Raw genomic sequence first — 18,311 nt, 5'->3', positions numbered from 1 at the left:
TCTATTTGGTAGGGGAAAAGGGTCTGGGGGCAAGTGTATATTTGACAATAACATAAGAGTGAAGGATAGGAGTGGATCTACAATCATTGATAGATAGAAGGGGGGACCACGTAAAGGATAACTCATGTCACTGCAAATCCCATTAGAGTGAGTTGAAGAAGGGATGCAGAATCTATACAAAGGATAAGCATCTTTAAAAAGGAACATTTTCAGATCGGTGTTGAATTTTTCTAGAGAGGTATGATATGTAGTGGTTAGAGTGGCTTATGGGCCTGGGTCCTCCTCTCTATGGCTCAATAGCCTATCCAAAGATAGGGGAAGAAAATTCCAGATCTGGGAACCAAGTACAGGAAAAGTAGTGACCATATAGGGCTCATTTCCAAAAAACTAAGGCATGCAAAAAAACAGTATAATAATAATAATAATAATTTTTATTCTTATATACCGCCAAAGCCATGGTAGTTCGAGGCGGTTTACAACAAGAAGAGCTGGAAATCAGCGAAGAATAATTACAATGGTATCATCACGTACAAGTGGAGAGGGAGGATACAAGGTGAGTGGGAGTAAGACAGAGTGAAAGACAAGAGAGAGGTGTCGCGTAAATGTAGGAAGCTTACATGGTAAGGCATTAAGAGATCTTGGTTACAAATCGGTTGAACAGGTTTGTTTTAACTAGTTTTCTAAAGTTAAGGAAGGATGAGGCATGCTTAATGATGTTACCCAACCAATCGTTCTGTTGGCCTGCCTGGAAGGCGAGAGTTCTGCCCAGATATCTCTTGAATCAGCAGGCCTTTAATGTTGGGTGGCTAAACATGTGTACCCTGCGAGTAGGCCTGGTGGAGCAGTCCAAGTTGAAGTGTGAAACCAGATAAATGGAGGCTAGGCCTTGAATGGATTTGAAACATAGACAGGCAAATTTGAACAGAACTCTTGCTTCTAGGGGCAGCCAGTGAAGTTTTTGGTAGTAGAGGGTTATATGTTCCCATTTTTTTATACCAAAAATTAGTCGAACTGCTGAATTTTGAATGATTCTGAGTCTTTGGATGGTTTTCTTGAAGGACCCTAGATAAATGATGTTGCAATAGTCAAGCAGGCTTACAATGGAAGATTGCACAAGTAAGTGGAATGATGCTGCATCAAAGTATTTTCTGATGGTTCTTAGTTTCCACAATGTCGAGAAGCCTTTTCTAATCAGTAACTCAGTGTGAGCATCTAGAGTGAGGTAGCGGTCCAGTGTCACTCCCAGAATTTTTATGGTGTCAGTAATAGGAAAGATCTGGCCGTTCAAGGAAATTGAGGTATCTTTTATTTTGTCATTCAAACTCGCCAGGAAGAATTTGGTTTTTTCTGAGTTGAGTTTGAATTCGGCCATCCAAGATTCGACTTGCTTTAAAGTTGATGCCAGATGGTTCTTGGTCTCAGAAGTCAGACTTGTTAGGGGAAGAACTATGGTGATGTCGTCAGCATAGATATAGAATTTGACTTTTAAACTTTGCAGCAGATTTCCCAAAGAGGCTAGGTAAATGTTAAACAGAGTGGGGGATAGAGGGGAGCCCTGCGTCAGAGGGAAAGCTTCCAGATGAGGCGCGTGACGCTCGTGAGGAGCCGCTGCCCACAGCTTTGTGCAATGCAGCACTCAGGGAGCCGTCCCAAAGACGCTGCGTTCAATGCACAGTGGACCGGCCCAAAGATAACACTGGGGGGGCAGGCCAGAAGGCAAGGCACATGGAGGGAGAGAGACAACAACGGTAGGGAAAGTGCTTTTATTTTTTTTATTTAGTGATTGATTTGTCTGTTCAGGAAGAAATGCATTTGTTTCTTTTCCTCTGGGGTTGTACTGCTTGCAGAGTCTTGCATCTTAGGATTTGTTTGTAAATATTGGTACTTTTAGTTTTTGGTCCTGCATTTGCATGGGGTTATCTGTTTTCTGATAGGAGCATACAGTGTGCTTTGTGTATTTTAATTTTGTGGTTAACCATTATGTGTTGTTAATACAATTATATTGTGTGTGTATATATGAAAAATGAATGGAAAAAATGGTGTTACAATTAGTACTATTATGGGGGCGGGGTCTGGGGCGAAGATTGAGTGGAGATGGGCACGACTTAGCCCAGTGTTCTTCAACTGCCGGTATGCGGACCGGTGCCGATCCACAAAATAATTATTTTATTTCCGCCAGTCCATAGGTGTCAAAAGGTTGAAAAACACTGCTCTAAGGTATTCCACTGCTCTGTTGGCAAATCTGTGTGGCCAGTCCATTACAATGTTGGCCCCTCCCAAATACAAATGGTCTGAATTTGGATGTTTTGTACTTGGATGTTTTTGTGGTCGAAAATGTCCCCAAAATTAGGCGCACTAAGGCTGGATGTCCTGAGGGCCAAGATGTCTAAGTAGGTGATTTAAAAAAAAAAAAAATTTTGACGTCTAGCAGTTTCGAAAATGGACGTTTTTTGAGTTTGGATTTTGGCCGTACTTCACAGGATGTTCAAAATCAGACTTATCAACTCACTATTGAAAGTGCTCCTCTGTGTTCATGGACTGTTTCTTGATAAGTGGGGATTTTCAGTTGGTTTTGGTGAACGGATCTAAATGAACATGAAGGGACATATGGAGTAAGGAGACACATAAGATAGGGAGGGTCGCCTGAGCTCGGACTTAAAAGTTTTCAGTAATATTTCGTAAGTGATACAATACTTAACAGGGAGCCAGTGTGGTTTTTTTTAGATGGGGGGTGATGTGGTTGAACTGTGAATCAAGCAGATTTGGATTATCTGTAGTCTATGTAAGTCTTTTTGTTGTAATCCAGCATATGTGGAGTTTGATGCCATTTACAGAATTGAGTCTTCAGTGTGGTCTACTCCCCATCAGCCCCTCCAGTTTCTATCAGTCATTGTTTAGGGATGCCCTGAACCAGACTAAAACCCCAACTGTTATGCTAAATAGATTTCCAAGGCATGATTTCACTTTAACTTGTTAGCATTGGCCAGACAAGATTCACTCAGATAACTCTAGTTGGTCAAATAGCTGTCCCAAAGATGCACAGATTACTTTATCTGGATATACAAGTATTCAGCTGTATACTCATACAAATAACTTACTCCATATATTCAGTCAAACTTATCCAGAAAACTTACCTACTTAGCAGATTTTTGAATTTCCCAGTCATTAACCTCTTCACAGGTTGACAAAACTTTCAAAAATATTTTAAATTATTATATCAAACAGCTCACACCTACCATTGGCTTAAAGGTTACCATCATTTCACAGGACATTCCAGGGGATATTTGACCAGGTGGAACAAAGCTGTAGGAAACATCAACAAACAGAGCATTACCAGGGGACGCTTCTTGATAAACCATATAACAACTCTGCTACATGCACTGCAAATAAACGCAGCACGTCTGAGGAGCTAGGTATAGACACTTTGGGTTTAATATTTAAAGCTCAAAGTCACGGCCCGCCAGGTACTATTTTGCGGCCCACGGTCTGTACTAGTGCTGTCTGTACTAGTGCTTCCCACTATTTACAGCGTCCTCTGGCTTACCCCTGGCCTCCTGCTCTTACCTTCACATAATTACCGCAGCCTGCAGAGAGCATCACCGGTGCTGTAGCGATTTTTGCAGGCTGCCGTCATCCTCAGCAGCACGTTACCTCTGTCGCAATCCTGCCCCTGATGTCAAGGGAACGTGCTGCAAAGGCCAATGGCAGCCTGCAAGGAATGCTACAGCATCTGCGATCCTCTCTGCAGGCTGCGGTAATTAGCTGAAACTAAGACTGGGAGGCCAGGGGGGAAGCTGGAGGACGCTGCAAAGAAGGGGGGAGCATGCAGGTCTTCAAGGGGGAGGGAGATTTATAAACTATAAAGAGTTTTACCTCATGCAAAATTGTCATTTCTTTAATGAGACATTAACTATTTTTTTCTGAGGCCCTCCAAGTACCTATAAATCCAAAATGTGGCCCTGCAAAGGGTTTGAGTTGGAGACCACTGATTTAAAGGGACCTATACATTTAGAAGTGGCCACTAGGAGGGGCAAGTTTAGAATTGGGTGCCAAAGTTAGGCCCTTAGATGGAGTGTGTTGGGTGCTACTTCGTTAACAGCATCAGGGTGCTAAGATTCCACGGCAACAGCCCCAAAGCCCTTGAAATCTCTATGGGCTTCGGGGCCATTAGTGCAGCGCAGCGCAGCCGCTAGCGTGGCTTTGTCAAAGAGGCCGTTAGTTATATGTATTGAGGTTGAATATTGACCCTATACATAGAGGAGCCGATGATTATTCATAAAAGTGGTCACAGGGATGAAGCAGGGAACTACAGGCCGGTGAGCCTCACTTCGGTTGTTAGAAAAATAATGGAAGTGCTGCTGAAAGAAAGGATAGTGTACTTCCTTGAATCTAATGGGTTACAGGATCCGAGACTACGACGGGAACTCCCCACAGCCATTTCCTATTGGCGATCTACATGGGGCAGGAGTGTAGGAAGATTGCTCCTGCCCCGAAAGCCTGCTAGACCACCAGGTAAGGCCGGGATGCCGGGGAGAAGGCAAAAATATGGAGGGGGGGTTCTCCCTCCCCCCCAAAAAAAATCGCGATTATGTGAAATCGCGAGTGCGGAAACCGCGAATGGAGAGGGGGAAGTGTATACACTTATTTAGAAAGCTGGGGTTTGTTTTAGGTGAGGAGCGTTGAAGAGTGGCCTAGTAGTTGAGCTCCTGCATCTGCATCCAGAGGTTGTGCAATCAAATCCCAATGCTGCTCCTTGTGACCCTGGCCAAATCACTTAATCCTCCATTGCCCACTGCTTTGAATGTGTAACCACAAAAAGGCAGTACACTTCTCCTTCTGTATTCACAGGGGATGATGGCGGGCCATAGGTGCGAATATGGTCAAAACACATATAACTTTTTATATGTTATTCGCGGCTTTTAGAAAACGTCGTCATTTTTATTATTGAAACCATGAATCACTTTTCTACTGCGATTCGTGGTTTTTGAAATAAGCAGCAATTTCAGGGCTTGGAGCAGGAAAGCAGTGATTCCCAACGATTCCCAAAGAATTAAGGGCTTGGAACAGGCAAGCAGCGATTCCCAGCAATTTTCTTAATGCATGTTGGGAAGAAGCCTTTCTCTCTATGGATGCTGGGAAGCAGCGATTTTCTCATTGCACAATGGGAAGCAGGGAAGCAGCGATTTTGTGGGAGAAAGCATGGAAGCAGCGATTTTTAGAGTGAATGGTAAGCAATAAACTTTTTTATCGGTACAGTAAAAGGAAAAAGAACTTTAATGATGGTGTAATTTTGTGGGGTGGAGTCAGCAGCCGAAAAATTGTGAATAAGCGAATCCGCAGATACGGAAACTGTGGATACGGAGGGAGAAGTGTATACAAGTCCCATTCCCTTTTCCCTTTATTGATGCTAAGGAGCAGACTAGTCAATTTGGGGTCATCTTTGGTCTGTGGGATCTACAATGTAGACTAGAGTATTTGACTGAAAATCTTTTGTATGTTTTTTTTTATCTATTGTAATCTGCTCGGACAAGGTTGAGTGGAATATAAATGTGTCAAATTAAATTACATTGTAATAGGAGAATGCCATAAAAAAACTATTTGTTCCTAGAGCTTATAATATGTTCGGAGCAGGGAACAGCGCTCTAGTTAAACTCCTTTGCTTTCTGCACATTCTCATTATGGGAGTCCTTTACACATCAGTACACATGCTGCTTACTATGGACCTGACTAGAAAATCCAAGAGGAGAGACAGCTGTGAAGAGGCTCTCTGCAGTTATGAGGATACCGTGATATGCCTATTTCAGTTTACACTGTACTTTTCACTTTTCTAGCCCAAGACAGGAACATAAATACAGTGGCGTACCTAGGGTATGTGACACCCGGGGCCCATTGTTTTTTGACACCCCTGCCATCATTTTTGACACCCCCCCTCAATGTAAAAAAAAATTTTTTAGTAATGTTCCCCCAAGTGCAAGCCATGAGGGGGGTGTTCCCGGCCTGGGAGTCATGGTCTGGGAACTTCCCTTCTCACGGCCTGGTGCCAAGGCTCTGGATAGTCCCCGTGGCCCAGCATGTTCCCAGCCTTCTCTACTGTCCGATGGCCCTTTACCTTCCGTGAAGCTGAAAAAACTGCCGGCCTCGGCAGTGATTCAGCTATGTCGCCCATGGCTCCCCTTCCTGCTTTCCATGTCTGCAATCCACCTGAGCGGAAACAGGAAGTTGCGTCATTGGCAGACGTGGAAAGCAGGAAGTGGAGCCACGGGTGATCTAGCTGAATCACTGCCGAGGCTGGCAGTTTTTTCAGCTTCACAGAAGATAAAGGGGCATCGGACAGGAGAGAAAGCTGGGAACATGCTGGGCCACGGGGACTATCCAGAGCCTTGGGATCGGGCCGTGAGAAGGGAAGTTCCCGGATCATGACTCCAAGGCTGAAAACACTCCCCTCATGGCTTGCACCCAGGGCGGACCCCCTTGGTACGCCACTGCATACACACCAGAATTGGTTTCAACATTCATACCTAAATACTCACAACCATTTCACTTCATGTCACTCTGAATTGAGAGAGATGAGGAAACACCCTTTTAGGCCCTGCCCAGTGCACTCCTAGGATGCACTGAGTTGGGTGGGGTGCTACTTCTTTGTACCTGGAGGCCTGGAGAAGAAGTAGCAAGTGGGTAACATTCTTGCTTCCAATGTATGAGGCATGGGGAGATGGGGGATGGGCCACTGGTAGGCCATTTATGACTTGAGGGGGGTCCAGGCTAGATTGGGTTGGGCCTGACCTGACCATAGGGTCCTACTGGACCACCAAGGCATTTTGTTAAGTTTGGTGGTGGTGCGGAATCAGACACCAACCGGACAATCAGGGCATATTTTTAAGTTTTGGGGGGAAAGGGAGGGAGGGTCTAGACATTTTGTTGAAGGAAGAAGCCCATCCAGGACAGGGTAGTCGGGTTGGAAGAAGAAACATCCCTACTCTCAGCCAACCCTTCTAATACAGCCCTGAACCTGGCAGAAAGTTTCTTGAGCTAAACACGCTTGGGAAACTTCTTTTTTAGACATTGCTAAATCTCTTTTTTAGTATTGTATACTGCTTAGGCCCATGTGTTCATGTGGTATATCAAAAACTCAATAAACAATGCGTTTAAATACAGTCCTGAAATCATTAGAGCTTTCCTTGCACAATAACGTGCACGCTAACCTAGCATTAACCCCATTTTAACACTGGCGTTAGTTTTGTGCATCGGCCCCTTTAAGAGCTGAGTTAACTGGACACCATCTGTTTATCCCAATGCATGCTGTACCACCCATCTTGTCCCCACCTAATATAAGCATTTGACCCCTCAGCTATAGAATAAGCTGTATTATAGAAAATCATTAGTGTCATATGTATGTTATTTGAATGTTCTGTTAGATGCTTCATAAGTGGAACCTTGGTTTACGAGCATAATTCGTTCCAGAAGCATGCTCGTACACAAAATTACTCATATATCAAAGCGAGTTTCCCCATAGGAAGTAAGGGAAAATCTCTTGATTCGTTCCCACCCCACCCACCCCCCAAGGCCAGCGGCGCTGCTCCACCCCCCCCCCCGAGAACTGGCATCGCTCCTACCCCACTCGCGAATGCCCCCCCCCCCACGTGAACCAGCATCCCCCGCCAGCCTGAACAGAAGCCTTACCCCATCTGCCTCTGGCACGCAGCCCCAGGACGTGCCGGTGCCTGTGAACAAAGATCCTTCCTGTTGCCTGGATCTTGAGCATCTGCCCATGCTCAAGGCCTTTTGGCTCGTGCTCCCTCCGAGATTCTCAGAGATCTCTGAGAATCTCGGAGAGAGCGAGAGCCAGAAAGCCTTGAGCATGAGCAGATGCTCAAGGCCCAGGCGACAGGAAGAATCTTAGTTCACTGGCACATCCTGTGGGCTGCGTGCCGGTGCCAGATGGGGTAAGGCTTCTGTTTGGGCAGGCGGGTGGGGGGGTGCCGGTTCATGTGGGGGAGGCATTCGTGAGAGGGAGGGGAGAGATGCCGGTTCTTGGGATGGGGGGGCTCGCAAATTGAGTCAATGCTCAGTTTGCGAGTCACGATTTGCGAGAATGTTTTGCTCGTCTTGCAAAACACTCGCAAACCACGTTACTCACAAACCGAGGTTTGACTGTATTTGGCTGACATTGTATGAGGGTGGTTTGAAAAGTTTCATAAAAAAGCAAGTTAAACAATGTAGTCACCATCGAGGGCTACATACTTAGTCCAGCGTGTTTCCAGTTTTTTCGTATCATAGGAAAAATAGCTTACGAAAAAACGGGAAACTCGCTGGACTAAGTATAGCCCTTGATAGAGACCAGTGGTGTAGTAAGGGGGGGGGGGGTATGGACTGCCCCAGGGGGTGCTGGTGCCTCTCTGCCTTCCCCCTATGCACCTCTTTAATAATTTTTTATTCATTTTTAAAACTTTCATGAAGTGTACAACAATCATAATAAACACAATTAATCAGAGCACTTGCATATCTTATCATTATAATCTAAAAATACAAATGTAACCCTCTCCCCACCCTCCCTCAAAGCCCTTCATTCATAATAAGAAACCTATATTTGTACCCCTCTCCCCTCCCAATACTATATATTAGTTATACACCCATGCACCTCTTTAAATGTTCACCAGCGCAAACAGCATTTTCCACTTGGCTCCCTTCTGACATCACTTCCTGGTCACAGGAGCCGAAGCCAGAAGACTCAACTTTTTGCCACTGCATTTTTGTTGTTCAATTGTTCATGGTATTGCTGAGACATTCTGTTTGTGTGTCTTGTTTTAACATTGTGACTGTATGTATGGTAATTTGAAAACTGCCTAGGTAGCTGGTTCTCTACCTATCCTGGGGGACCACCAGCCAGTCAGGTTTTCAGGAGAGCCCTAATGAATATGCATGGCGCAGGTTTGCGTGTCTGTCACCTCCATTATATGCAAATCTCTCTCTTGCATATTCATTAGGGCTCTTCCGAAAATCCAACTGATTGATGGTCCTCCAGGACAGGTCTGAGAACCTATGGCCTATGTTTTAGGTGGTATATAAACTTTTTAAAATAAATAAATAAACACGTGAATGAGTAGAAATAAAATCATAAAATATGCCACAGTGGCTCTGACCAAAGATCCATCAAATCCAGCATTTTGTCTCTGACAGTTTCAAATCCGGGTCATCAGGAAATACCTTTTGGTGGAATTCGGTATGCCATATATATAAAATGGAGTGCACAATAGCAAGACAGAAAGGTTATTTTGGTAAATTTCTGAAGATTTGGAGACCATTAGCAGATTTTTGTAATGATTAATAACATTTTCCCATAATAAGAGATTTGTTAAGTGGGGTTGTGGGTGGGTATTATTTTATTTACCTCACAATATGTATGAATTAATTAATGCATTTTGAAGTATTAGGTTAGATTTTCTGAAATAGGAAGGGAGAGCTTGGGAGGGGTTTATTTTATTTATATTTGTCATACATATTAAATGATTTACATATTATCTAAAACATTATAAAAATATGAAAATAAATATGATATATTGTACTTAAAGTATTCATGAAGGAAAATCAAGTGTGTGTTTATAAGATTATATGTATTTTTCTGATACACTTGTTGTAATATGAAAAAATGAATAAAGAAATTTAAACCAAAAGGAAATACCCAGCAGATCCCGTAGAACAGATCGATTTCTGGCAACTCTAGGGGGCCGGACAGCTTTTTAAAACCTGGCACTTTGTTTGGGTTTTGAAAAGCTTCTTTTTTTTTTTTTTTTTTAAATAATTTTTATTCATTTTCAAATTTTACATGAAGTGTACAAAATATTGAAATACAATTAATGAATACACAATATCACTTTTATATCTAATACATAATATTCTGAACATATTTTTATCCCCTCTCCCTCCCCCCACCCTTCTAGTACTTTCTAATCATTCATTACATATTGTATATCTTATTATAGCATATAGTGTAAAAATTATTTTCACTACCCACCCCTCAGTGTGTGTCACAAAGAAGATATTGAAAAGAAGAAAAGAAGAAGAGAAATCCTACTATTTATTCATTACAATATTTTGTCAATGGCCCCCATATTTTTATAAATTTAGTATATGTCCCTCTTTGTATTGCTATTGCTCTTTCCATTTTGAATATATGACATATTGTATTCCACCAAAATGTATAATTTAGATTACTATAATTCTTCCAATTGTTGGTTATGTGCTGAATGGCAACCCCTGTCATGACTAATAAAAGCTTGTTATTTTCTGGTGAAATTTGACTTTTTTTTCTCATCATCATTCCAAATAACACTGTATCATATGATATTGCTACATGATTTTCCATCAATTTATTAATTTGTGGCCAAATTGCATTCCAAAAACTTTTAAAAAAACTTTTGAAAAGCTTCTAAGAAATCAGACACATGCGCAGATGCCCTCCTGCCTGATGAGAGCAGGCAGTGGGGGGCGGGGCTGAGGCGGGATTGGAGGCAGGACTGGGATGTAACAGGGCGATGATGGGTGCAACTGGGCAGGCCTGGGGGCGGGTCTAGGGGGGTCCATATTTTCCAAACAGAAAATCCAGTAACCCTAGGCAACTCCATCCTAGAGATGAACAGTAGCTTTCCAAAGTACATATGCAACTGTAAATGTTCTGTATTGCCCTTTTACTTACTGAATCTGGACAAAATCTTTCAGCTCCTCGCTGATTCCTATCAGCCGGCAGTAGTTGATACCGTAGGATGCATTTATTAAAATTACTTTTTTCTTGTATGTTTTGCCAGTGTCAAAGTCCTGAAACAGCATAAAAATTAAGTGAAATCTAGTGAAGATATTCCTTATACATTAGGAGGTCACATTTGCCATGCAAACTGAAACAATTTAGGTACTGAACAGAAAAGAAAGGAGAATGCAAAAAAAAAAAAAATCCCAGGGTTCATTCAACCTATTTGCATATCAAACCTGTTAGCTAATAAGAAGTCAGGTTGGTCTAGCTAACTAGTCAACGCAACCATACCTGGCGATAGTCAAGATGAGTTGATGAGCAGTCATTATAATGTTTACATAGCTTCTAGTTCCTGAAGAAAATATAAAATGTCTATCTGCACTATAACACCCCATGTTCTATTTTAAATTCAAAAAACTCTTTTTTTTTTTTTTTAAACTTTCCATGTTCCCACCTTCTCCCCCCTGAATTTTACTTCCATTCGTCAAAGTTTTAAACTAGAGACATGAATAGGAAGAACTATTTGTTTTTGGGTTTTATTTAGGATGCAGTAAAATAGAAATATTACAGATGAGAAGCGGCATAACACAAAATGCCATTATTTTCCTTTTGTTTTAAAAGATAGCACACCCCTAGTAGAAAACCAAGACACGGCTGTTACACAGAATTATGAATGAACCGCATGTTAAATGAACAGAACACCTGTCATGCCAGAGGACATAATTTGAGGTTGAGGGGTGGTAGATTCAGGGGCAATGTTAGGAAATTCTACTTTACGGAGAGGGTAGTGGATGCCTGGAATGCGCTCCCGAGAGAGGTGGTGGAGAGTAAAACTGTGACTGAGTTCAAAGAAGCGTGGGATGAACACAGAAGATTTAGAATCAGAAAATAATATTAAATATTGAACTAGGCCAGTTACTGGGCAGACTTGCACGGTTTGTGTCTGTGTATGGCCGTTTGGTGAAGGATGGGCTGGGGAGGGCTTCAATGGCTGGGAGGGTGTAGATGGGCTGGAGTAAGTCTTAACAGAGATTTCGGCAGTTGGAACCCAAGCACAGTACCGGGTAAAGCTTTGGATTCTTGCCCAGAAATAGCTAAGAAGAAGAAAAAAAAAAAAAAAATTTAAATTGAATCAGGTTGGGCAGACGGGATGGACCATTTGGGTCTTTATCTGCCGTCATCTAATATGTTACTATGTTACATAGGGCTCCTTTTTTTTTTTTTTTTAATTTTATTTATTAAATTTTTCAATTTTTACAATAGTTGAATCTCAAGTAATATAATTAATTACTATATATCATTGTATCTATCATTAATACAACTTAATTTATAAACAGTATATATTATAAATTATATATATTCAAAATTTATAAATCCCTCCCCTTTTTTCAATTAATGATTTTAAAAATTATACATATCCCACCCCTTTTCTATATAAGTATTATAATTGTGCTAAGAAATCTAATCATTAGAATAATTAGTCAATGGTTGCCAAATTTTTTTGAAATTATGAAAGTTTCCATGTTGTAATGCTATTACTTTTTCCATTTTGTAGATATGACAGACAGAGTTCCACCAGAATGTATAATTTAATTTGGTATAATCTTTCCAATTTTGAGTGATTTGTTGCATGGCGACTCCTGTCAATATTAATAGTAGTTTATTATTGTTTACTGAGATCGGACTCTGAGTTCTCATTGCAGTTCCAAATAATACAGTGTCATATGAGAGTCCTACATGATTTTCTAGTAATTTGTTAATTTGGGGCCAAATCAGATTCCAAAAGGCATTTACACAGGGACAAAAAAAAATTAAGTGATCTAACGTCCCTATTTCTATTTTACAATGCCAGCATCTATTGGATTTAGTATTATCTATTTTTTGCAGGCGCGTAGGGGTCCATAACACTCTATGTAGTAAAAACATCCATGTTTGATTCATAGATGCTGACTTTGTAGATCTTAGTCTCCAGGACCAAAATCGTGGCCATTGAGATGCAGAAATTGTCTGTCCAATCTCAATACTCCAAATATCTCTAAGACCAGTTTTCTTCTTTTTATTTAAAAATCCATATATTAATTTGTACCATTTTGCGGCTTGGTGTCCCAAGAAATCCGCCTGGAAACATAAAACCGGCAGACTATATTGAGTATTAAGATTTTTCCATTCAGAGAACCCTATCTGAATGGCCTGCTTCAATTGCATCCATTTAAAATATTGTGTTTTATTTAAGCCAAATTTATTTTGCAATTGTGAAAAACTAAGCAGTGAACCTTCTGAAATGACATCATTTAATATTCGTATTCCTGCACTTATCCATTGTTTCCAGACGATCTTAAATCCGCCAATTTTGATCCTGGACTTTACCCAAATAGATTGATTTAGTGATTTATTAATTGGATCTGGTGATAGGTTATTAATATATCTTAATGTTTTCCAAGTGTCTAATAAAATTCTGTTGTCTTTGTATCTTCTAGGCATTGTTATACTAATTAAATGTTCTAAATGTAATGGGAACAGGAGCCGCCATTCTAAATATAACCAATCTGGTACATTCTCCATGAGATCTGGGAGGATCCAAAATAGGGCTCCTTTTACTAAACAGCAGTAGAGGTGAGGTAAATGCTCTAAATAGGAATTCTATGAGTGTCGGAGCATTTACCTAGCTGGCCCGCAGTAGAAACCTCTACCATCCTTTAGTAAAACCCAGTGATGAAGACCCTGAATTCTGTTTCCTGGTCTAATTGCATATGTATTAAAAGAGTCTAATTCAAATTTTTAACCAAGTGCCACATAAATAACTTGACTAGCCAGGTATGATTTTTATTCTGTTATTTTTACTATGGCTTTCTTTAAGGTATTTTTACTTGTTTTATTAATGACAGCTTTCTAGTCTTTTACAATACTGAATTTCCTAGACAAATAATCATTTTTCCCCACAAAAGAAGGAAATGAAAACCTCCAGGAAAAAAAAAGTGAGCCTATACTGAGCCTACAAACCTTAAAGTTAATCACAGCTGGTTTACTGTAGAAAGGAATTCCTTTGAACTCATGGCCCGCTATTATTTGCTTTTGAATGATCCCATTTCGTAATTTTGCCAGTGTCGTGGCTAATATCTCCTTCTCCATTTTACTTCCACCTAATGGTTTGGGTTCAGATTCACTCTTTATTTCCTAGTAAATGAAGCAAAATACAAGCATAAATCAACTGGTCATTATACTAAATTGTTTAGAATAAGCTAAGGGCCCATAGGCCGCAGAGCAGAGATTTACAAGATGAAAAGAGATGGTCAGATGCAAAGACAATAGCAAATTATTTTAGATAGAGGGTATGATAGTAGAGGAAGATCTATCACTGGCTGGAATAGCAAGAAGGCAGGACTTAAGAAAGCAGAAAAAAAGGGATGTTTAGAATAACAGAGAGAAATCACACAGACAGACAGGTAAAGTCAAAGGAAGATTCTATAAATACACCTCTACCTTTCTAATTTACTATACTTCTCCCTCCGTATTCGCTGTGATAGGGGATTAACAGAACCGCAAATACAGAAAAAATGCGAATAACTTTTTCATATATTATTCACTGTTTTCTATTAAAAACCATCGTGAATATGGTGAAACCGCGAATAACACGGTGGGAGACCTGGCCTGTTCCTGAAGGACAGGCAAAACACGGTGAAGAAAGTGATGAGAATCAGTGATTTTCTCTGTAAACGCTTGGAATCAGCGATTTCTCTATGCAAGCTGATGTAATTTGGGGGCAGGAGCCAGCAAGCTAAAAACCGTGAATAATTGAAACCGCAATTACTGAAAGTGTGAATATGAAGAGAGAAATGTACTTACATTGTAAGCCATTTTGCACAAATAAGTCAGCTGTTCATTTCTGCAAATGGTGCCTAAAACTTATAAATATTTCAGTTTATATATTTCAGTTTATATCCTATTGAAGTATTGTAAACTGTGTGCTGCGGTGAGATTCTGGGTGTGCAGCGAGAGGCACGTCGTGTAGGTGAGACAGCCAGTGCCGGCGCCTCTCCTGCTCTCCGCACCTCCCCACTAGCGTAGTCATTTTAGGGTTAATAAGCTCAGGGCCCCATCTGGAGGGCTTCCGCGCATGCCCAGATGTCGAATTGATGACATCACACATGTGTGACATCATGTCAACATCTGTGCGTGCGTGGAGACCCTCCAGCCGCGACCTCGAGTTTAGTGTGTCATGGCTTGGAAACGTTTGCGAGACACTGTCCTATTGTAATCCTGAAACCCAGGGCCCAATATTCAGTCAGTGGAGGTCAGCGTTTTGATGACGCCATCGGCATTATTCCTGGCAATCAGTGCTACTCTGGCATTGAATTTCCAGGGATATGGGGGGAGGGGGGTGACGAAAACATAGTTGGTTAAGTGCAATATTCAGCACTTAACCAACTATGGTGAACTGCTTAAAGATAGGACTGTATAAGCGCAAGTCACGCAAAGATAGGTACTGGAAATATAGGCCTGGAAAACCCTGACCTACATTTCCAGCGTCTATTTTTCACATCAGTGTGACTCCGAAACCGGTGAATCTAAATAACTAAATTTCGTCAAACAACAAACTTTTATTTATTTTGACTGGAGTAGCAATTCAACAAATAACATACAATTGGAAAAATTATGACAGATTAAATTATAACTTTTGGTGGAATTCTGTATGCCATATATATAAAATGGAACGTACAATAGCAACACAAAAAGGATATTTTGGTAAATTTCAGAAAATTTGGAGACCATTAACAGACTTTCGTAATGAATGATAACATTTTCCCAAAGTAAGATATTTGATAGAAGGGAAAAGGGTGGATATTATTTTTATTTATCTCATAATGCATATGAATATGTCAACAGTCTCACTGTATTTGTATGAAATTCTGTTACGGGAGGGGATGGGATGGGAGGGTTTCTATTTAATAATAATTGTTTAGATATCAGGTGTAATACATAATATTCAAGGTATTATCTATATATATAAAATCGGAGGTATGTATGTGTGTGTATGTGTGTGTGTATGTGCCGCGATCACGCAAAAACGGCTTGACTGATTTGAACGAAACTTGGTATGCAGATCCCTCACTACCTGGGATGATATGTTCTGGGGGTCTCGCGGCCCACCTGCGCACGTGGGCGGAGCTACAAACAGAAAATCAGATTTCACCCATTCATGTCAATGGAAATAATGTAAAAAGCTGCCATTCTCACTGTAATTCAAAAACGGCTTGACCGATTTGAACGAAACTTTGTATGCAGATCCCTCACTACCTGGGCTGATATGTTCTGGGGGTCTCGCGGCCCACCTGCACACGTGGGCGGAGCTACAAACAGAAAATCAGATATCACCCATTCATGTCAATGGAAAAAAAATGTAAAAAGCTGCCATTCTCACAGTAATTCAAAAACAGCTTGACCGATTTGACCGAAACTTTGTATGCAGATCCCTCACTACCTGGGGTGATATGTTCTGGGGGTCTCGCGGCCCACCTGCACATGTGGGCGGAGCTACAAACAGAAAATCTGATTTCACCCATTCATGTCAATGGAAATAATGTAAAAAGCTGCCATTCTCACAGTAATTCAAAAACGGCTTGACCGATTTGAACGAAACTTGGTATGCAGATCCCTCACTACCTGGAGTGATATGTTCTGGGGGTCTCGCGGCCCACCTGCACACGTGGGCGGAGCTACAAACAGAAAATCAGATTTCACCCATTCATGTCAATGGAAAAAATGTAAACAGCTGCCATTCTCACTGTAATTCAAAAACGGCTTGACCGATTTGAACAAAACTTGGTATGCAGATCCCTCACTACCTGGGGTGATATGTTCTGGGGGTCTCGTGGCCCACCTGCACACGTGGGCGGAGCTACAAACAGAAAATCAGATTTCACCCATTCATGTCAATGGAAAAAATGTAAAAAGCTGCCATTCTCACAGTAATTCAAAAACGGCTTGACCGATTTGAACGAAACTTGGTATGCAGATCCCTCACTACCTGGGGTGATATGTTCTGGGGGTCTCACGGCCCACAACTCTATTTTGCTTGCTCAAGGGTGGGTTCACCCAAGAATTTATATGTTCTTGCTCCTGGAGGTGAAACTAAAAATGTTGTTTATAATCACGTTTTGCGTTAGTTGTATTGTATTCATTTTGTCAAATATTTCACATTATAATTTGAATATTGTACTTTTTATTAAGCTGTAAAAAAATAATTTCATTCACCACTATAAAGTATCTTTATTTGAATCCATTTACAGTGTTATTGCTATAATTAAATACCCGTGCAACGCCGGGGCATCAGCTAGTAGAATATAAATATGTAATGAAATGTTATATTTAATGTGTTATATGAGAGTTAATCAAGTGTGTATTTATAAGTTCATATGATTTTATCTAATACACTTGTTGTAATATGCAAAAATGAATAAAGAATTTAAAAACAAAAAAAAAAAAAAATTTGAATAACTTTGCTACATTAACTGGGAATGTCAAACAACAAAAAAGAATATTCTCTTTTTACCAGTACTCAGATTACAACATCAAGGGCTCTTTTTACTAAGCAGCGTAAGAGCATTTTAAGGTGGGCCAGTGAGGTAAATCGTGTCGAGCTCCACTTCCGTGGAGATGATGCGGTATATAAACTTAAGGCTTAGTTTAGTTTAGTTTAGTAAATGCTCTGACGTTCATTGAATTCCTGTGAGCGTCGGAGCATTTACCTCACCGGCCTGCAGTAAAATGCTCTTACGCTGCTTAGTAAAACCCAGGTGAAAGAGAGTTGAGTAGCTGATTTAATTCAGAATAACAAATACTTTCTGTCACCAGTAAAAAAACAAATACAAAATGACAGAAATAAGTGAGGCCTTTCAATGCGTAAAATTATGATCTACCTGTAGAAACAAGGTTTTGGTTACTGTTCACCCTTTCCATACTTAAGAGCATGTTAGCTTGAAATTTCCTGTTAAGTGTTGTGTCTCGCTTGAGGGGAAGAATTTCCTGTTTTTTGAACCGAAACAATTACTTTGAGTTTGTAACGGCTAGAGAAAGGGGAGGGGTGATTATTGGCACAATGTCTTCTTCCATAGTTTAACGAACCGGCTGTCTGGGTGCTAGATCAGTATCTCTCATTCCGTCGAATTGAGATTTTTGTATTAATTCCTAAATTTTCCTGATATTTTCTTTGTTCTTGGCTCAGGTTATTGTATTTTTTTAACCTGATTGCGAGGATCTCCAAAGGGATCTTACGACACTGGAAGAATGGGCAAAAAAGTGGCAAATGAGCTTCAACGTGGGGAAGTGCAAGGTCATGCATGTAGGGAGAAGGAACCCGATGTTCACTTACAAAATGGGGGGAACAATGCTAGGGGTCAGTAAGCTGGAAAGAGACCTGGGAGTGATGGTAGACACGACATTGAAGGCGTCAGCACAGTGCGCCACAGCCTCGAGGAAAGCAAACCAAATGCTAGGTATCATTAAGAAGGGTATCTCGACCAGAACGAAGGAAGTCATCCTGCCACTGTACCGGGCTATGGTGCGCCCC

At 40.9% G+C, this 18,311-nt stretch overlaps 1 protein-coding gene across 7 annotated transcripts in view; it reads right to left on the bottom strand.

Annotated features, from left to right (window-relative positions):
• Positions 1 to 18,311, bottom strand: part of CFAP74 (cilia and flagella associated protein 74) — a 194,777-nt gene that overhangs the window by 128,073 nt on the left and 48,393 nt on the right. For all 7 annotated transcript variants that reach the window (XM_033922641.1, XM_033922646.1, XM_033922642.1 and 4 more), the window contains 3 exons: positions 13,745 to 13,918; positions 10,694 to 10,812; positions 3,237 to 3,303 (listed from right to left, as the gene is read on the bottom strand). In XM_033922641.1, coding sequence (XP_033778532.1) covers positions 3,237 to 3,303; positions 10,694 to 10,812; positions 13,745 to 13,918 — 360 coding nt within the window. The remainder of the gene's footprint in view (positions 1 to 3,236; positions 3,304 to 10,693; positions 10,813 to 13,744; positions 13,919 to 18,311) is intronic.

This window comes from Geotrypetes seraphini, chromosome 15, assembly GCF_902459505.1.
Source record: "Geotrypetes seraphini chromosome 15, aGeoSer1.1, whole genome shotgun sequence".
Taxonomy (NCBI): Eukaryota; Metazoa; Chordata; class Amphibia; order Gymnophiona; family Dermophiidae; genus Geotrypetes; species Geotrypetes seraphini.
This window is presented reverse-complemented; position numbering and strand designations above follow the sequence as displayed.